The following is a 21772-nucleotide window of genomic DNA, read 5'->3' as shown; positions in this document are numbered from 1 at the left end:
CCTCCAGTATTTATCACTTCCTTTGCTGACATATTGGCCAATCTGCTAGGTGTGAGGTGGTATTTCGGTTTTGTTTTGATTTGCATTTCTCAAATCAGGAGGGGTTTAGAACACTTTTTCATGTGCTTATTGACAGTTTTGATTTCTTCATGTGAAAACTGCCTATTCATGTCCCTTGACTATTTATCAACTGGGGAATGGCTTGATTTTTTTGTAAATTTGATTTAGTTCCTTATATGTTTGGGAAATTAAACCTTTGTCAGAGAATTTTGTCATAAAATTTTTTTCCTAGTTTGTTGCTTTCCTTCTAATTTTTGAAGCATTGGCTTTGTACCCAAACTTTATAATTTGATATAATCAAAGTTATTCATTTTATATTTTGTAATGTTCTCTATTTCTTGCTTGGTCTTAAATTCCTTAAATTCCTTACATCCACAGATTTGACAGGTATACTATTCTATGTTCACCTAATTTATTTATGATTTTCTTTATATTTAATTCTTTTATCCATTTTGAATTTATCTTGGTATAGGGTGTAAGATATTGATCTAAATCTAATTTTTCTCATACTGTTTTCCAATTTTCCCAGCATTTTTTGTCAAATAGTGAGTTCTTGTCTCAAAAGCTGGGCAAGCTCAGGTTTATAGTAACTGCCTAATGTTAAACTGTGTCTGATAGTTGAGGACTAGATGAATCTATTCCAAAGAAACCCATCTTCACAAGTTTAGCTACCACACTGTGGCCATTGTCTATAACCCATGAAACAGATCTGATCCAAATGCATGCTTCAGTCAATAGTTTTCAATCATGTCTGACTCTGTTACCCCATTTGGAGTTTTCTTGGCAGAGATACTAGAATGTTTTACCATTTCCTTCTCCAGGTCATTTGACAGATAAGGAGACTGAGGCAAAAAGTATTAAGTGACTTGCCCAGGTTCACATGGTATCTGAGACCAGATGAATCTTTACTCCAGGCCTGATGCTCTGTCCACTGTGGCACATAGCTGCAAAAGCATGCTAGTTCTCTGTTATCTGTTGTTCTCGGGTAGAACAAGGTAAAACAGGTAGAAAAGGAGAAGAGACACAGCTCTTAGATGGTCTACAAACAGAATTGTTTCTACTTTTTTTTTAACCCTTATCTTCCATCCTAGAATCAATACCAAGTACTGGTTCCGAGGCAGAAGAGTAGTAAGGGCTAGGCAGTTGAGGTCAAGTGACTTGCCCAGGGTCACATAGCTTATGAAGAACCTGAGGCCACAATACAACTCAGGACCTCCTATATTTTATAGTCTGGCCCTCTTATCTGCTCAGCCATCTGTTTTACTCTTAACCTATAATTTTTATCCAAGTTTCTCTGTTAGTTGAGACACTAATAGAGATACTGAATCCTATCCACACTGATGTTCTCACTGTAGCTAAAACCAGAAGATAGAAGGTTCCTCTCAGAGGGTTAAATAAAGGCTTTGCCATTCGTTTCACCTTGCACTATTCCCATAGTGCCAGAAAGGCCACTGAGAAGATGATTGTATATTATACTGCAATATCCATTACAGAGACAAAGCATGGGACATGACAAGATCTTCTAAGCATTCAGTATATATTTTAATATTAAAGAATTTCAGATGACAACAGAGGTCACAGATGAGAAGGATGAAAACCTTGTTGGAAAAAGTGGTTTAAGATCCAGGATTGAAAAAAGACCACAGCTTGTAGAGAATTCCAAGGGTGCTAGATACAGTGAGTACCAAATAACATCATAAAGGACAAAATGGATTCTGTCTTAACCGAAAAGGAATAACTTTTTAAAAATTGCCATCATTTCTGAATAAGCTATCTCTCTGCAGATAGATCATTATCTGGTTAGCTCACAATTCAACACAAAAGCCAAATTACAGGAAAAGATAAAAATGAAGACATTATATCTACTATTTATTCAGCTCTAACCTGACCTCTAAAAGGAAAATGGATAGAAATAAAGATTCAGTAGTCCCTCCCCATATCGTGGTTCACTTATCACAACTTCACTGTATTGTGGGTTTTAAAAAAACATCTTAAGGGTAGCTCAGTGGATTGAGAGCCTAGAGATGGGAGGGCCTAGGTTCCAATCTGGCCTCAGATACTTCCCAGCTGTGTGACCCTGGGCAAGTTACTTGATCCCTATTGTCTAGCCCTTACCATTCTTCTGCCTTGGAACCAATACACAGTATTTATTCCAAGATGGAAGGTAAGGATTTTTTTTTTAATAACCCTTACCTTCTGTCTTGGAGTCAATACTGTGTATTGGCTCCAAGGCAGAAGAGTGGTAAGGGCTAGGCATGGGGTCAAGTGACTTGCCCAGAGTCACACAGCTGGGAAGTGTCTGAGGCCAGATTTGAACCTAGGACCTCCCATCTCTAGGCCTGGCTCTCAATCCACTGAGCTACCCAGCTGCCCCCAAGGTAAGGATTTTTAAAAAACAAACAAAAAATCTTAATTCTGTATCAGAGTTTTCTCTATATCATGGGATTTTGCAGATAAATACCATAATGTACACAATGGAAATGCAGTACGCCACTACTCCTTGTGCAAGTTTGGCACACTATCAGTTGATGATGGGATGAAAGGCGACCAACCACAGCACTGTGTTCTGTATCCTGAGGGCTGATTGGCTCAGTGACTGTAGCATCAATCTATTTGCTCTCCTGCACTGTGCCCATATGTTCAGCATCTCTCCTTGTCCCCTTCAAATCAGCATCTAATCACTATGTGTAGTTTTGCTCTGCGATGTTGTGTTTTTGTGAAGTTTTTGTAAAATGTTAAAATTACATAGGTTTAAGAGTGTAGAAAGTATTTAAGAACATAGGAAGTGTGTTTATAGGAGTGTGGGAAAGATTAATAAGGGTGTGGAAAAAGTTTATAGGAGAGTGGAAGTTTATAATGCCTTAATATATATATATATATACACACATATATATATATTATAAAATAAATATAATGCTGCTACTTCGCAGATTTTCACCTATCATGGGGGGACTCTGGAATGTAACTCCTACAATAGGTGAGGGATCACTGTATTGAACATTAACTAGATCCTAGAAAACTGAAAGCAATACAAAACAATAAGGACAAAGAACAAGCTGTGGGATCTAGGAACCACCTTTCTGAGCAGATAGTCAATCATTTTACCAAGGGAACAGACAAGTCAGCAAAGGGCGACATTGGTTTGGAATACATTTACATTTTTATAGAGAAATATGAGAGAAGAATATAAATAGTATCCCTTCACAAAATAGCAAAAAACCAAATTTTTTTTAATTTTAGAAAATTGGTCTTTGTAGAGATTGGCAATCAACATATCTATGATAGATTATCACAGAATTATTTATAGATGAAACTGAAAAGAAGACAACAATAATAGCTAACAGTTATATGGCACCATGTTGCTGGGTACTATGCTGAGTCCTTTAAAATTAATGGTAATGGCACTTAAGATGAAGTTGGAAGAGACACATTGTCTGGCCTGAGGACTATTGCTGTGGCAATAAAAAAAGGGATTTTTCCAAATGTCTCAAAGAATGAAAGATTCCAAAAGATTGAAAAAAAAATTATAGATTTTACTTTTCCCCCATAAAGGCAACCAAGAAGAAAATGATACTATGTTATCTAAGATGGGAAAGTATCTAATTTATCCTAAAATTAGGAAATTATGTTGGATGAACATGCAGATGACACAAAGTTGGGAAAGAAGTCTCCTAAGAATTCTCTTAAGATTTAAAACAATGATGGGAACTTTTATCCATATTAAATTTAAAGCCTTACACTTGGGTTCAAAAAGGCCAGTTGCACAGATCAGCATGGGGAATGTATGACTAAATAAAAGTTTATGTGAGAAAGCTCTAGAGCAGTGATTGTAAACCCATGGCATGGGTGCCAGAGATGATATGCAGAGCACTCTCTGTGGGTACTCGGCCACCTTCCTTCCCCACCCCTCACCCATGGAGTTCATTTCTAGAATGGCAAAGGGACTTGGGTGGAGCTGTTCCCCTCTCCTGCTCCACTGTCCCTGATGTCATTTTTTCATATCCTTACCCCTCTGCCCAGCAACTCAGTGGGAACACACAGGGGGTAAGGTGGGCAGCTCCCAGGTGGCAGAGTTGGAGGAGAGTGGAGCACTAAGGCCACTCTTCTCCCCATCTCTATACTTGCTCTAGACATTCCTTACCTCACCCACTCCTCTGTCCAGCAGCTCAATGGGAGCCATTTTTCCCTCCCCTGTGTGGGGTAGGGAGGGGGGGTATACCCAGCATGTGGTGGGGTGGTGGACATGGCTCTCCATCTCTAAAAGTTTGACCATCACTGGCCTAGAGGGTTTAGAAAGTGGTAAAGTCAGTGTATGTCACCAGTGTGACATGACAGGCAGCTGGAACAATTGATATGATCTTAGTCAGATTTAACAGAGGCTCTGTGTCTAACAAGGCAGGCAATAACCTCCCTATACTTTACCTAGCCCACCTCATCAGGAATGTTGAATTCTACTTAGGCACTTTGTTTTAGTAAAGACCTTGGCAAACTGCAGTGCATGGCCAAGAGGTGGCTTGGATAGAGAAGTAATTGGGAACCATAGGACATAGGGTGAAGCAACTAAGTGTGTTTGGCTTTCAGAAGAGAAGAAATGGGGGATGGAAGGAGGAGGCAATGTACAAGTTAGCTTTCTTTAAGTTTCGAAAGAGCTGTCATGTAGAAAAGATATTGAACCTGTTTTGCTTGATCCCAGAGGAAATAATTAAGAAGAATGAGTGGAAGTTAGAGAGCCAGATTGTAGCTTCATGAAGGGAAACACTATAGCTGTCTGCAAGTGAAGAAGACTGCTTTGGGAGTTAGTTGAGCCTCTTTTACTGCAAGTATAATGACTTGTTCAGGGATTGATGACTGACCTTCAAGGTTTCTTCTGTATAATTCAAATTTTTTTTTATTAAATCCTGAGTCATATGCCAACTTTCTTATCTCTCTAAAATCTTTGAGAATGGTCTGTACACATTTAGAGCATCCTTAATGAAAACATGAAGGCAGCTAGATGGTACAGTGGATAGAGTGCTGCATCCGGAGTCAGGAAGATTCATTTCCCCATGTTCAAATCAGGTCTCAGACACTAACGGGGTGACCCTAGGCAAATCATTTAACACCATTTGCCTCAGTTTCTCATCTGCAAAGTGAGCTGGAGAAGGAAATAGCAAACCATTCCAGTATCTTTGCCAACTCTAAATGGGGGCACAAAGAGATGGACATGACTGAAAACAACAATGAAAATATGAGTTAAGACAGATATGCTTTCTCAAATGTTTTTTCTAACAGACAAAATCTTGGCTTTATAATTCTTACTGAAATGATTAAGAAAATATATTGTTACTGTGTATGATTTTTTTAAATGAAGCAGTTAATCCTATATAATAAAATACAACCTTGAAGACTTTCCTTAATGTGTCTTAAACATATGTTAAAATTATGAAACATTGTAATGTATACTGCTATGAAGATAAATTTGCTCAATGAAATATTGAGTAATTGAATCCAAGTCTACGCATGAATTTGTATTAACAAGTATATGGAAGGTACCCAGCACAAAGTTCAAGTAAAAGAAAAATTCTCCAAATGCTTTTATTCCTAGCTGAGGAGGAGGAGCAGGAGGAGGAAGAAGAGGAAGTTATTGTTAGAATCATCCTCAACAATTCATATTCACTAACTACATCTTGCTTCCCTTCCTATTTGCACCCTAAATTTATGCCTGTGAAAATGGGAATGGACAAATGGACAATTTGGATGTTAAGAAATACCCTTGAAGTATTAAAAGGACTAAAAAAAGGCCTTCCCTCTATTGGGTATCTTCTCAGTGTAGGAATTATAGAAAGATATGAGCAAGAATTTCATTCACCAGAATACAAAGCATGAATGGGGTTGTAGTCTGAATCAGTGAAGGGAATATCCATGTTGGTGAAAACACACATTTATTAGAAATAAGCATCAGCTCTAATTAAAAAAAAAAAAACATGTCCCTATATCTTTTTTTTTAAGTTCACTGAAAGTTACAAAAAGTTAGCAAGATGGGATAGTTAGATGGCTCAGTGGCTAGATAGCCAGGCCTGGTTCAAATATGGCTTCAGGTATTTCATAGCTATATGATCCTGGGCAAGGCACATAACTTCAGTTGCCTAGCTCTTACTGCTCTTCTGAATCAATATTTAGCAATTGTAAGACAAAAGGTAATAGTTTAAAAGGTTGACCAAAAAATCTTTGTAGAAAAGAAAAATAGTGGCAAATACATTGTCATGTATAAGCATTTATTTAGGCAAAATATCCCAGAGGAAATAATTAAGAAGAATGAGTGGAAGTTAGAGAGCCAGATTGTAGCTTCATGAAGGGAAACACTATAGCTGTCTGCAAGTGAAGAAGACTGCTTTGGGAGTTAGTGGGTATAGTGGGACTTGATTTTGGAATTATAATGATCAAAGGCTACAATAATTTTCCTTCTCTTAAGTTGTTCTGAATTAGATGGGAAGCATATGGCTTTCTTCTCTTGCATTAAATCCAAATATACTCATAACTTTTAATTAAAAATTATAACTATATTAGAAAATTATAGTTTCACATTCCAACCACGCATTAAATGGCATCCAAGTTATCTGTCGATAGGTCAGTAGCAGAAGGAAGGAGGACCTGTGTAGAGAAAAAACATGTGGAAAGAGGAGTGTATTTTGTGTACTTTTCATTGCTACTTTGAGATTCTAAATCTTTTTCAAAAAGAAAACCTTAAGACCACTTTAAACTCTGACATGAATTTGAAAGTGGTAGGACAACAATTGCTTTAGAACTGGACTTTGAGCTAATTTAAATAGATGGTTGTTGTGTCGCTTGTTATAAGCCAAAAGGGGTGTTTATCCTATTTTTCTCTACATAAAAATACCACTGGATAGTCCTAAAATTTGAAATTTGTTAGAGAAGGCTTTTAAACCCTTATCTGACTGCAATTGTAATATGAAAAATATGCTTTTTTTTTGTTTTCTTCTTTTTCAGCACACAGAAATAAAAGAAAAGGAAGAGAAAATTAAGAAACACGAAGAGAATGAGACTAGACTTGCCATGCAAGTGACAGCTTTGAATGAAAATTTGAGCACAGTAAAGAAAGAATGGCAGGCCAGTCAACGGAGAGTTAGTGAACTAGAAAAACAGATAGATGACTTACGGGGTGAAATTGCAGTATTGGAAGCAACTATTCAAAATAATCAAGATGAAAGGAGAGCATTGTTGGAAAGGTGATTAATTTCTAATATTTTGGGGAAATGTACTTTGCAATTGATTAAAATCGATATTCTGTCATCTAACTTAGAGTTAAATAGATTCACAGTTCCTGCAGGTATTAAATCGCTATTTAAAACCAATAATAACTTGGAGTAAATAATAAACATTTAATTTCAGCTATGTTTTAGTTACTTTAGGAGACCTTTTTCTATTTCATGGGATCTTTTAAGTCCTTCGTAACTATTATCTTTTTATTATCCATCTTCAGGTGTCTTAAAGGTGAGGGCGAAATAGAGAAGCTTCAAGCCAAAGTACTAGAATTACAGAGAAAACTGGATAATACAACCGCAGCCATCCAGGAATTAGGCCGAGAAAATCAGTCATTACAGGTAAGTCTTTGAGGGTGGGGAACAGTGTTCATTGTCGATTGTATTTCTTATTATTTTGGAGAGAGTGCCATTTCTCAAAGGAGAGAGACTTTTTATACTCCTTGTTGAAAATGGATTCCATACATTTATTAATCATCTGCTATGTGCTTAATATGATGAGGGGTTCAGAAAAGTACTACTGCTTTCCCTCAAGGAGCTTACAGTCTAGTGAATAAAAAGACAGTGATCAGGACATGTTAAATCAGTTTGCTTGACCAGAGGAGAAAGCATGAAGTGTGATAGAGATGCTAGATGAATATACATCCTCTGGTGCAGATTCTTATTCTAGGAATTCCAACCAAACCCTTATTGTTTTAGTTTTACCTCACTCTCAAAATTAATGTATTTATCAGAGGCACCAGCATCTTCTAGCTCACTTTAAAGCCACGTAATCCCTAACATCTCTGGACAATTTTAGATGAACACTGGTTTAGATGAACTGTTATTATCTGGATAAACACAACTTTCTGGGTTACAAGTATAATCCCAGGCCAGCTAAGTAAAGGAAAGTAAGTGAACCAAGGAATATGTCTTTGGGTCTTTTTTTAATGAGTATATCCATGTGGTTTGCATATTATTCAATAAATGCTATCATGAGTTTTAGGGGACTTTAGGGAGCTATGGCTAATTCTATCCTTTGACATTTCTAACCTAACACATGTATTTTTGAAAAAGTAAGTACAGGGAAGCCTTATTATCTAATGCTAATTGGTGGCACAAAAGTGACAAATAAAATGAATCTACTTATAATGAGGGACCAGTGTTTCATAGTAAATAGTGAATAAATGTCTTTTTAGGGAAATACCTTGAAAGATGAAACTAAAAATTATGAAAATGAATTTATTTTATTCAGCAAGATTTAGGTTGTAATTGTAGCTCTGTACTAATTCATAGAATAAAGAATGAATCAGATGTTTCTAAAAAATGTATGCTGCATCTTTTCCTTCTTATTTGCTGTTGCAATATGATAATAATAGAGACCATTTGCACACAATTCTAGAGCTTCATCAGTTTTACCATTTCTTAATCATTTTTTAAAAATTGCCCTTATCTTATATCTTAGTATTAATTCTAAGACAAAAGAGCGGAAAGGGCTAGGCAATGGGGTTAAGTGACTTGCCCAGGGTCACAAAGCTAGGAAGTGTCTGAGGCCAGATTTGAACCAGGACCTCCCGTCTCCAGGCCTGGTGCTCTATCCAGCTGTGCTAACTAGCTGCCCCCATAATCATTGAATATTAAAATCATTCTCCCTCGAAGCTTCTATTGACTACTGACATAGACACTACAGCTGGGAGGATTAAATTTCTATATTGTTAGTTCATTAGTAAATATTTTTGTGTTATGATGCTTTGTGCTTTCCTATACAGTCTTAGAGGCTGTCAGGATGGAAAAGAGGATAGAGAGTTAGCGACAAAGTTAGAGACCTGATTTCAAGTCCTGCTTCTGACATTTTAGCTTTGTGACTGTGCAGATCACTTAACCATCGCACTCTAGGCAATTCTTAAGGACTCCTAAGGGACAAAAGATCGTCGATCTGCGTTGATGATAGTAGTTACCTCCCTGGGAATTCATGGACAAATGAAATCGTGGGTCCTCAACCGAAACAAAGCGCTTCCCAGTACTGTGGGGGTTGTAGAATCAGATCTAGAAGAGGCCCTGAGAAGCCTTCTGGTCTGGCCTTCTCCTTCGGTAGAAGAAGAACCTGAGATCCAGGTCGAGGTTCCGTAGCCCCTTGGGAGCACCTCGGGGCCTGGAACTCGGGCCTCCGCTTACTTGCTGCCTCCCATCTCAAAGTCCCCTGGTGTAAAGGTACGAGGCAGTGCCAGAGAGTATCAGAAGGGAATATGATTGAATTCCAAAGGAGGGATGGGGCAATTAGTTACACTTCATAGAAGAGAATAAAGAGAAGCTTTGACACTGCCTTCAGTTGTATAGCAGGCAAGAAAACAGAGCAACCCTGGTCTGAAGGGAAGGATTGATGGAGGGAGGGCAGGCAGCCAGGCCCAGCCCTGACTTTGAGTGGGAAAAGAAGGCTATGGGGAGCAATTCTTTTGAGTTCTTTGAATTCTTTTGGCCATTTTTTCATTGTTGTCCAGCGTGGGATTAGATAGCTCATCATAGCTTGGTCAGAGGCAGAGGATAGCACTTGGAATTCCTGATTTCCTTTGTGGGTATTCAAATGGTTTTGACCATACATTCCCAGGATGCATACGTTTCTTACACATGAAGTTACTGCAGAGCTGCTGCCCAGCACCAGAATTCCTCTGCCCTTCCCACTTCAACCTTCTGCTGCCACCCTTGCTGCAATGGACTATTGCATCCCTCATCTCTTACCTCACCCCTTGGGCCCTTCCAGGAACGGTCTTGATCCCCTCTAGCAACGTTCTTTCTTCCCAGCTTCTTGCCTACCTTCCATACTAATGCAATGCTGAGGAATCCCTTTGTGAATGGCAAAAGTGGCATGGAGAGGGATTGTTTGTATTCTAAATGTTTGTATGTGAGCTGGTTATTTGGAACTTGGAATGCATTTTCTAATATAAAACCAAGATTTTGGGTAATGATTGAGACCCAAGTCAGCCAACAGAAGTCTGTTCAGCCCCTCAACCCCGCCTAAAGTTTAGCTCTTTACCTATTATAGAACTCCACGCACTGGACTTTGCTGTACACTGTAAACCTCAAAATTTCTCAGACTTATGAATGTTAGGGGTTTCCCCCATTGGGGAATCTTCTACTTTAAAAAATTCCATAGCAGATGGTGAGAACTCTACTTGAGTGTGGGGGCTCCTTGCCTTGGGAATATCCCTACTGCACCCCACTTAGGACTGCTTTAGGACAGAGAGCTCCTTGAGAACAATGAAAAGTACTTTGATCCATGCTTATGGAAAGGACAGGAAGTTCTTTGAGTCATGCCTGTTTTAGGATTGATACAATGGGATACTAAGTACCTATAAAGGTGGGGCAACTTGTAAACTACTTAAACCTAAAAGGGTGATAACTTATTCAGAGGTTTTTTCTAATGAAATTTGTCGACACAGCAGCATTTTTTTCCTGACTTACTAAAGAGATTAAAACTACTCAGCTGTGAATTCAAAATGGGCGGTCCTTTAGAAACATCTACAGTGATTGGTAGATGTAAGAACTTAGGGGAGATGACATAGGAGATTTTGCCCTTAAAAATAAGAACTCAGGGAAGAGCTGGGAAGTCATTCTGAAACATTCAGATTGCAGAGACTCATTCTGAAGAGACTGATTCTGAAACATTCAGATGGAGGAAGGAGCTGGTGAAAGCAGCTGAGATGCTGCTGGCCTGATATCATTAGAAATCCTTACTTAGACAGATCTTATGGTGAGTTAGAAAAAACTGACTGATTTCTCTTTTAAGACTCAGGTCTAGGCCATATTGGCTTTGAGGCCCTTCATACTTATTCCTTTTTTTACTCTCTCTTTCTTTGATTACTCATTGTATTGTTAATTAAATCTCTATAAAACCCAATTGACTTGGGTATTTGAATAATTGGGAATATTTCCCTGGTGACCACCTTATATTTGATTTTAAACCCAAGACACTGTAGTGAAATATATTTCTGCAGTCAAACTTACTCACCCTCTCTTATATCTATCACAATTTATATCTTCCACTATTTTAACCACTACAGTTTAAGACCTCAACCATTTTAAATCTCACAACACCTCCAAGATTTTAAACCTTAAAATTCTCTTCTTTGACCACAGTCTACTTTTCTTCCACCTCTTCCAACCTCTTATTTCTTCTGGACCTATTCAGTATTCATTCTAGATCTTCAGCCTTCCATTATTTTCTGCCTGTAAACATCCTGTAATCCTTGATTTTTGTACTCTTTCCCAAACCATTATTGCACAGTTGGTTTCTTTATAGCCTTCTTGTTGTCTTGATTATATTGTAATTTTGTTGTGTTTGTGTATGTGCTTATAGTATATATATATATATTCTCCCTCACTAGGTTGTAAGAATGTTCATGGCTAGGACCATGCCTTATTTTTCTTGTATATTCTCCTACCCCTTTGCATATAGTAAAGGAGAGAAATGTTTGAACTAAGGAATAAAAGACTGAAAAGAATGAGTTGGTGACTTCAAATATTATCTGTGCTACTGAGCAATTTTAGGGATACTCTACTATAAATCAGCATGATTTATGATCATTTGTTATGAAAGATATACATACACATATACACACATATATATACATATATGTATGTGTGTTTTGTATGTGTAATTATTTTTTTCCCCCAAAAGTGTTTGTTTATTTTTACAACAGAGTAAGCTTTTAGGAATAATCTGTTGTTCTTAAAAATGTTTTATGATGTTTGCTTATTTTTATGTGATATATAGTGAAATGATTTTTTTATATACAGATCAAACATACGCAAGCTTTAAATAGAAAATGGGCTGAAGACAATGAAGTACAGAATTGTATGTCCTGTGGGAAAAGCTTTTCAGTCACAGTGAGACGGGTAAGTAAAGGAATTTCAGTCAAATTAATGAGTGTCCAGAGTCCTCCAGACTTTTAGTCAGTAAAATAGCCCAGTATCCTGAAAACATAAGTTGGCAGAAATTTAATGAGAAACTTTAATTAGCATTCAGATATTTGATTTGGTTCTTGGTTATCATTCACATGGTCTTGAGTATAGACTAAGATTTCGAAGGTCCAAATTCAGTTATCTGCTTCACCAAGTTTCTCTGGTCTCAGAATTTCCTGAGCCTATTCTTCAATATAAAAACCAATATCCCCTTGCCTGTCTATCTAGAATAATATTTTAGTTCATTGCATTATTTAGGAGAAAGAAAGTTTAGATTGAGATTCTGAATTAAACAGAAATAAGATTATGTAGTATTTTTTCTATTATAAAATACAAATAAGGAGGCAGCTGGGTGGTGAGAGCCAGGCCTAAAGACAGGAGGTCCTGGGTTCAAATATGACCTCAGATACTTCCTATCTGTGTGACCCTGGGCAAGTCACTTGACCCCCATTGCCTAGTTCTTACCACTCTTCTGCCTTGGAACCAATACACAGTATTGATTCTAGGACAGAAGGTAAGGGTTAAAAAAAACTCAATTAAGATTTAAAGTCTTCTTCTATTGGTGAATACAATGAAATTTTTCCATTTGGTGAGAAAGAAGAAAAATGTCTTTCACATTTAGTGAAGATAATGAAAGAAACAATTTCTTTGTGTAGCAGCACCCCTTATATCTAGAAGTGAATGTACCTCTCTTGGTGATGCCTGGCCAGTCTTATGCTTGAAGTTTAATTTATCATTTCTCTCATTCACAGCATCATTGTAGACAATGTGGGAATATCTTTTGTGCTGAATGTTCAGCCAAAAATGCCTTAACTCCTTCTTCAAAGAAGCCTGTTCGTGTCTGTGATGATTGTTTCAACGACTTACAAGGATAACTAGTTATCATGTTCATCAAACCAGATTACACTAACATTAGTTTTAATAAATGCACTTAATAGAGTACTTGGACTACTACTTGATTTGGACAGTGGTTGTAATACTTGGCAAAATCAGTATATTTTGAAATGTTTATTGATATCAAGTAAAACTCTTCTATTTTTGTGAGACTTGGGCTCATCACCTGTTGCTTTCTTTCCACTTACCTTGAAAACATGCCTAGTTTAGAATTATCTAGTTAAATGTAAATAAATTTTGAACAGAGAATATCAATGTATTTTTTTAAACATAATTTCATTGCTCACAAACATTTAAGTAATCTCACAGCTTCTTTTCTACTTTCTCCAAAAGCTAACTTGCAGAAACGTACAAGGATTCAATTTATCAGATGTTTATTTTTGTTGCACATTACATATTCCTGTGTTTGTATGCAGTAAACATCCTCTCTACAAAATAATGCACAGCATCACAAAACTTGCCAACCCCTTTTTATTCTTGTATCATTTATATCATAGTCCAGTTGCACCATTTTGATGTAAAAATGTTGCTTGGGGACTTTAAAGTCTGGGTTTTGTTTTATCCTATTCTGATTGAGTTCTGTTAGGCCCATTTCATAGATTTCTGTGAAACCAGCCCCTTCCTCTGTAATTGTCCATGCCCTTGGGGAGATATCTGAAAGGTTTGAGTATTTCTCTTGGTCTCTTCCTCTTTGTATTTTTCAGCTCTTCTCCTTTCTCCTGTTTTCCCCCCAAATAAAAATATCACAAAGAGAATATATGCTATATTCATACAAAATTATTCTTACTTTCAAGTTGATCTTCTGAAATTAACCATTTTATATAACTTTTCCCCTTTTATGTTTTTAAGGAATATGAAATTCTCAGTTCTTTAATGTTTTCATTTTTTTCTTTTATTTCATATAATCTCCCCAAACTGTGTTATATGTCTAATTGACTCTTTAAAAAACAAACAGAAATCCTTACTTTCCTAGTATCAGTTCTAAGACAGAAGAGCTACAAGGGCTGGGCAGTGGAGGTTAAGTGACTTGCCCAGGCTCACAGAGCTTGGAAGTGGCTGGGGCCAGAGTTGTACCCAGGTCCTCCTCACTCCAGACCTGGCATTCTATCCTTTGTACTACTTGGCTTCCCCTAATCTAATTGACTTATAACTTTGCATCTTAAAACTGGTGATTGAAATAGTGTTAGCCTATTTATTGAAAAATAAATTACCGATTAAGGGTTAGTGATCATTAAGTTTTCAAATATTTCATATTTCTTTGTGTAAATTAGTGGAAAATTTTAAGTGTTAAAATTGTCAACAAATTTTGATCCAGAACTTAATTTTCCACTTGATCTGAGAAATCTTTTTTACTTTGAAAAATAATGCTTTAGTTACCTTAGAGAGAGACATTTTTGCCCCGTCTAAGTACCTCAGAAAATCCCAAAAGTTATAACCTGAGCCGAAACAGAAAGCATCCTGTGGTATAGTGGAGAGGATGCTTGGCTGTCTGAGATACTTGGGTTCTAGCCCAATTCAGCCAAATTATTTAGACTCTTTGGGCTTCAATGACCTTACCAATAAAATAGAGGAGATGAACTAGATGATCTTGCTGATTTTAAGACTGACCCATACCTAGATGAAATCTGAATATTTTGGAGACTTTTAGACTTTAGACCTTTATTTTATTATATTGTTAATATATTTTTTATGAGTTTGGGAATGATGGAATTTCCAAAGTAAGTTGAAGTTACCCTAGGTTATTGGCCTTTTCTACAAAATAAAAAATTAAAAAAAAAATGAACACAGTGCTAAACATGAGTCCTGAAGACCTTGAGTTCAAATTCTACGTTCCACACTTATTAGCTGTGTGACCCAGGGCAAGTCAATCTTTCTTAGCCTCCATTTCTTATAAAATGAAGGGCTTGGACTCAGCAGTTTCTAAGATTCCTTCAACTCCAAATCAGTGATCCTATTTATAATATGTAGCAATCAGAAAAAAAGAGTGAATTATTGATAACTAGGAAAAATGAGAACAAAAGAGTTTTTTCTTTTGCAGTCAATATTTTCCTGGATTGTTTTCAAATATCATGCCATAAACAAAGTTACATATTTCTGAAGGACATACACTGTAATGGAGTCAAATTTTCCTAAGCTATTAATGGAATCATGCATGTAAATCCTTTTATCAATAAAAAGAAAATGAATAAGCCCCTGTAAAGGAGACAAGCATAAGCACTCAGGCAGATAGGACAAAGAAAATGAATTGTTTTTCATAAAAAATAGATTGAACAGAGAATTATTTACTCTGAAGTTAAAATGGACTTTTTATTTTTAAAATTTCCCAAATAGTTTTACCCTTGATATCTACAACCGATACACATGCAGTGACATTGGTTTATAGTATCTGAGAGACAAACAGAAGCATACAGGATTCCTGTTAACATAGTTTTTAGAACAATAAATATGAAAATTCCTCAGGATTAGATTCTCGGCTCCCTTCTTCCCTTGTTATGGGATGCACTGAATGCCCCTTCCCTCTCCACAAGAAAAATACGATGGAGACTATTAAAGAAATGCTCTTAAGTGTTTAATCTGATTGCTTTTCTCATTTCCATCCATGTCACAAGATCCTTCATGCTTTCTCACAAGTGAGTGATGCTGATGTTCTCACTGCCACAAAGCTCTTTGCTCTTAATTTGTGAAGCTAAAGCTATTTTGGAAACAAAAAGAAATTATCCCTTAAAAAAGATTGAATTATGCTCCTGGGCTACATACTCCAAATGTGTGACTGCTAGGCGCTATTCTTGTGTCTATAAATTCCAGCTGGCAGGTTCAGATCTGTGATGTGGCATTACTATAAAGTAGGCTGGTGAATTCAAATCCAGACACAGAAATGATATTTAAAAAAAAAAAAGGCAAGCCTTGCTGGTTTAGTGTACACCAGACTGCACCTATAGAGCTTTTGTAGAAAGAAGATTGAAAATGCTGCTTGTACAGGATTTGTCTCTTTTGTAATGAAAAAAGCCAGGGTGGGTGGGGGTGGGGATAAACAGAAAACCTCAGTACAGGATATGAATAGCATTTTGTTTCAACTACCTCTTAGTGTGGAATTGAGCTAATTTTGAGTAGGGCTTCCTCCTGGTAGTGTTACATAATAATTGCCAAAATTATTTGTATCCCATTGCCACAAAAGAAGTGATTCTTGTGATTATTTTTAAATTGTACAGTTCTGAGATTTATAAAAGGAATTCTTTTCTTTAAACCTGTCATAAAGATGTTTCTTTTTTTCCCCCGTAAGTAAAGAGCAGATTATTATCACACACTTTGATAAATGGGGTCTCTATGACCACTGGGAATTTTATATGCACTTTGGTTATTCAACCACAAATATTATCATCCACAAAATCAAATGTGCCATTAACTTCGCATTCCTAGACACAAACTTGATGAATGGTATTCTATGATGAAAGCGTGCCACACATGATCCTGTCTTAATTGCCATTTGCCTGGATTCTAATTTTTCATTATCATTGCAGATGTGAATATTGTGCATAGACCTATGGAATTGATGTAAACATGTACAAAATAGAATTTGAAATCACTAAGTTCTTGCTGTGTACAGTAGGCTGGTAACACGATGCAGTGATGTGTACATGACACGTACTTCTGGGAACTGGATCATCTTCATTATCTGTAGATGGGTTTGCATGAATTTTTTATCTGACTTTTGGATTCTTCACTTGTGTTGTATTTACTACTTGTGATCATGTGCTCGTGCCTTATATCGTGGAAGAGTTAAGTTCAGCGTGCACTGTATTACCTGAACTCAGGATGGGATGGCAATTGATTCTAATTGTACCTAATGGTGCTGCCAGAAGGTGGTACCTAACTCTGTATAAAGAGCATTGGAAGGAGGCTTGTTGCATTTGTTTTTTAATCTGTTAAAAGAATATTAATAAAAACCCTCTTTCTAGCAGTTGTCGTGTATGATAACACGCGGTCTTTTCCATTTGAGACAGGAAATTTGTTCTGAATGAATTTATTTGTAGCAGATTGAATAGGAACATAGTACACTTGGTAAGTATTTTCGTTTGTTCAAACTCTAGAAGTTAAGTAATTAATAAGGAAAAAATGCAAGCTTTTAAAGAGGGACGACTAATTTCCTTCATTGTACAGTTTATCTGTCCCATTTTGCTTTGGGATTTTTTTCCCCACCTTTTCACCATTGATCATTGTGTTACAATGACAAGATATCAGTGGAAAATCATATCATGTTGTAAGCTTTTGTCCATCCCTGTTTGAAAATTGAGTGCCTGTTGCTTCTCACCACTGTCCAGTACGCTTTGAGACACCAAGTCCACAAAAGGGAAGTCCTCTGGCTATGTCCCATATGATTTTCTGGGTTTTTGACCAATGGGTAATCTACTGATATGTTGTGGAGTATTTCTTAAAAGTTAGTGGGGCTTCTAGGTGGCTCAGGGGATAGAGAGCCTAGAGAAGGGAGGTCCTGGGTTCAAATCTGGTCTCGTACTTCCTAGCTATGTGACCCTGGGCAAGTCACTTTACCCCAGTTCCCTAGCCCTAACCTGCTCTTCTGCCTTCAAACTTAAGACTTAGTATTGATTCAAAGACAGAGGACAAGGTTTTAAAAAAGAGTTAGAATTGCCGTGTTGTGGGATTACAAAGATCTTTATGGACTTGTTTCAGAAAAGTTAAAGATTTTTTCTAAATATGTGTTTTCTCCTCCTTGTGTGGAATTAACTGAGGAAAAGCAACCCTTCCTAGGTTCTGTTAATATGATTCAAAGAATTTTAGGGCTTGAAGAGACCTTAGTAAGGCTCTGGTATATATTGCCCTCTCCCTCATTTTAGATGTTTCATCATTAAGGACACATCTCTACTTTTCCTTAGTCTCCACTGAAGAGTTAAACTCTTTCTTTAGAGGGGAGTCCCAACTCCATAGCCGAGAAGCTATTCCTACGTCCTCTGCCTGCCGGTGAACCCAGAGCAGCCTCGCCATCCACATCCCGCCCCTACAGGCCCGAAGGTGGTTCTTCTCTTTAATAAAAACAAACAAACAACTGAATAAGCTTAGCTTCCTTTTCTCTGATCACTGCGACTCCAGCTTTATGTCTCCAGCGGCGCTGCCAGGACGGGACGCTGAGGCCCGGCGCCTTTGCGATGTCCTGTTTACAAGCTCGCTTCGCCTGCTCGTCCTAAGGCACGGCTGGAGGATGGGAGGAGAGGTGCGCGTGTCTGCTCACCCCCCTGTGCACGCCCCAGATGTTTACAGACTCCAGCGCCGGTCACGAGGAGGCAATCCCAGCGAGCCCTGCTCTCTATTTTCCAGGGTTCTCTGCCGACCCCGTGGTGGAGTAAGTGGGGCTCATTGACACGCCTAACAACCATTGGAGACCCCAGAGAGCCTTCGTTCCCATGGGTACGCTGACACGCACATCTTGCTGGGAGCATCGTTTGGGCCCTCCTGAAGCCCTGGAAGAGGCTCGGGGCTCCCCAGCAACCCCCAGACTTCACTTTGAGAACCTCTGCTATAGAAGGAAGACCTGGATCTGGAGTCAGGAGCCTGGTTCGAGGCCCATTTCAGACGCCATTAAACGACGTCCTCTCTCCGCGCCTCAGTGTCCTCACTTGTAGAAAGAGCGCACTCTCTTTACTACCTCATGGTATTGGGAGGATCCAACGAGAGAGTGTTTTACACACCCGAAAGCACTTTATAAGCATTCATCATTTAGCTTAGGATGCACCAGCAGCCCCTACATCAGTGTCACGTGTGTGCCCAGCAGGGCCCAGGTACCACTTGACATGTGTGACATCTTTCCCCCCTCCCCTCCCCCCCCCGGGAATTTAGGGTCCATCTGGACCACCGTCAGCAGCTCTGTCCAGGCCTCCCGCTCTTCATGCCTTCTAGTTCTCTTATTTTCCAGCTACCTCCATGCCGTCTACAAACACAGAATCACATTTCCTGTCGTCTAGGAGGGGAACGTCTTTCCCTTTCCAGCCTTCTTGTATCTACATTTTAGGGCAGCCTATTTCAAACCTTCGCTCTGGGCAATGAAATGTGTCTCCTCGCACTTCCCAAAAGATAAAGGCAGCTGGTTGGCACAACGAACAGAGACTCGGTCCTAGAGTCAGGAACACTCGAGTTCAAATCTAACCTCAGTTACTTGACTGGCTGTGTGACCCTGAGCAAGTCCCTTGACCTCTATCTGCTCACTCTATAGACGCTAGGCTTGATCATGTTTATTTCGACTTGATTTTGCTCAAGTCAATTTAGTAATTGATCAACAACTAGAAGCTTTTTTTATATTAAAAGCAAATGGGGTTATTGTTGAATAAAAGGAATTTACTGGGAAGGCCCTTCAAAATGATAAAAAAAAAAGTTTGATGATATGGAGAAAACGTTAAGCTTGAAGAACTTAATTTTCTTTCAAGAGAAATTATTTTTTTAATTCACTCATTGGGGTCATAGAAGGGACTTCAGAGGTAGCATCTCCTCATTTTACAGAAGAAGAAACTGAGGCTTAGGGAAGTTGTGAATTGCTCACATGCGCCCAGGTCAGTGGCAGAGCCCAGACCCTCTGACTCGCAAGCCCCGGCTCTTCCCCACTGGACCGTCATTGCACGCACATTCTGAACACCAAATGAGAAAATGAGGGTTGTATGTCCGTCTACTTGGTAAGAACATGTGAGGCCTCCCTCCCCCCTTGTTTCATTTTTCATCGCCAAGGCACGGTTTAAAATAAAACGACCGATGTTTGCCGAGCTAAAGCAATGACTAGCATTCCTTTGTTAGGCCCACATTCTGCTCAAACAGCAGGACTGACAACAATAACAAATGAGGAAACGGAGGCTCAGAAATGTTAAATGGATTTCCTTAGGCCAATAAATTGGTGTCCAAAATGAGATTTGAACCCAGGTCTTTCCTGACTCCAAGTGTAGGCCTCTTTCCACCCTACGAGCCGCTTTCATAGCGGGTGGGGATCCCCCTTTTGTGTGTGTGTTATGCATTGCTTTGACAATTGGTTAAAACTACGAACCCCTTGCTGGAATAATGTTTTTAAATGGATAAAATACATAAGTTTACAAGGGAAACAATCATGTTGGAATATTTTTATGTGTGTATGCCTATATACGTGTATGTATATTTTAATCCCAGTTCTCAAGTTAAGAACTCCTAGATTAGAGGCAGAACATCTCCCTCCACTTCATTCTAATCTTACCTGAACATCGTTCAAGGCTCCTGGAAACGTCACCAGATATTCTGAGAACCAGAACGTTTGGTCTCAAGCACTCGCCTGGAGCCCCCCAAGTGTTTCCATCTGCCTGTCTCTACTCTGGGGGCTCCCTGAGCTGGATCATCCTATTTCAGAAGGGGGAAGGTCTCGGGAGTTCCGTTAGAATTGTCATTTAGCCCTAAATATATAAAAAGAGGACGCCTGGTGTAGCGGCTGGAGAGCTGGCCCGGAAGCCAGGAAAACCTGCCAAGGCCTGCCTCTGCCGCCTCCTGGTGGCTGCTGATCAGCCGCTGCAGGCTGCCCTCAGGCTCTAAACTACAAAGATGGCGTCGAGCTGGTAGAGGCCTCCTCCTCATTCTGTCACTAAAATCACAGGCCCGGCCTCTATCATGAGCCGGAGGGTGACAGCGAATCCTCTAGATCTCAGAGGACTCTGCGGGCAAAGTACACGAGGATTTCTTTGTCTCGTATCTCTTCATGTAGCAAGAGGCTGCCGTTGTTATTTGTGCCATCCATGTTTTCTGTAAGAGTTAAAAAAAAAAAACTCCTTTTAGTAGGATCAAACTAGTGTCTCACATTTTAAATTTGGATCCATATTTTCCATCTATTTATACTTGCGCTAAACATTGGAGCCCTTTTTTTGGGCGAGGGGATCTCAACCTATGGTTCCATCCACATAGAGGATGCTGGGTATAGACTATCATAGGATATATACATTCAATGGTACCACTGAATCACACAGTTGCATAGTCGGTGGGAAGGGAATTCAGTGACTTCCCCAAGGTCTCCAGGTCAGAATCAATCAAGGATGGGACTTGAAGCCTACTTCTTGGCCATTAAAGATGGCCATCTATCCACTGCATTATACTGTATCTCCCTTAGTCCAGTTCATGTTTTCTTACTTGTGAAGTATTGTGAGAACATTGAAGCATTTTGTATAAATTCATGAATGAGAAAATGCTACAATACAGCTCACGTAGGAAAGGCAATAGTAAGCATAATGTTAAAGTGCAGGGAAAATGAGTGGTGTGGAAAAGAGAATGGAGATAGAAATCCTAACGTGAACCAGGAGTGAGCTGTCATCTCGAGGAATTGGTTTCCTGATGAATAATGGATTCTTTTTGTTTATTGTAGGAATTTTTATGTAGCTGTATTAAGATTAATTAGCAGCTGAGGACAGGGTAAAGAATAGTGGGTAAGGTTTCTTTAAGACCAGACAGAATCTTGGGTAGTGAGGCGGTTGGAATTCTGGGTAGCCAGAGTCAATTGGTGTTTTCCAACCACCAACAGTCTCCTGGTGGGTTTTGGGCCTCGGAGAAGCCTGGTTTTTCTGTTCCTTAGAACCCTGAAAAAACCCAGTGGCAGGAGAAGGAGGAGAACAGGT

At 38.7% G+C, this 21772-nt stretch overlaps 2 protein-coding genes and 1 long non-coding RNA gene across 4 annotated transcripts in view; 2 read left to right on the top strand and 1 right to left on the bottom strand.

Moving 5' to 3' along the window:
* The window catches only part of EEA1 (early endosome antigen 1), a 140504-nt gene extending 123395 nt beyond the window's left edge, over nucleotides 1–17109 (top strand). Inside the window, exons 26-29 of the mRNA XM_007503209.3 lie at nucleotides 7048–7286; nucleotides 7541–7661; nucleotides 12093–12191; nucleotides 13010–17109. Coding sequence (XP_007503271.2) covers nucleotides 7048–7286; nucleotides 7541–7661; nucleotides 12093–12191; nucleotides 13010–13132 — 582 coding nt within the window. The 3' untranslated portion in view covers nucleotides 13133–17109. The remainder of the gene's footprint in view (nucleotides 1–7047; nucleotides 7287–7540; nucleotides 7662–12092; nucleotides 12192–13009) is intronic.
* Nucleotides 15440–21772, bottom strand: part of PLEKHG7 (pleckstrin homology and RhoGEF domain containing G7) — a 90745-nt gene continuing 84412 nt past the window's right edge. For both annotated transcript variants that reach the window (XM_007503208.3, XM_007503207.3), the window contains exon 17: nucleotides 15440–20909. In XM_007503208.3, coding sequence (XP_007503270.2) covers nucleotides 20805–20909 — 105 coding nt within the window. In that variant the 3' untranslated portion in view covers nucleotides 15440–20804. The remainder of the gene's footprint in view (nucleotides 20910–21772) is intronic.
* LOC130454509 (uncharacterized) overlaps nucleotides 20895–21772 on the top strand; it is a 57103-nt gene continuing 56225 nt past the window's right edge. Inside the window, exon 1 of the long non-coding RNA XR_008912110.1 lies at nucleotides 20895–21770. This is a non-coding gene — a long non-coding RNA (uncharacterized LOC130454509). The remainder of the gene's footprint in view (nucleotides 21771–21772) is intronic.

Source organism: Monodelphis domestica, chromosome 5 (assembly GCF_027887165.1).
Source record: "Monodelphis domestica isolate mMonDom1 chromosome 5, mMonDom1.pri, whole genome shotgun sequence".
NCBI lineage: Eukaryota > Metazoa > Chordata > Mammalia > Didelphimorphia > Didelphidae > Monodelphis > Monodelphis domestica.
The sequence above is the reverse complement of the archived record's forward strand: the minus strand, read 5'-3'. Positions and strand labels throughout refer to the sequence as shown.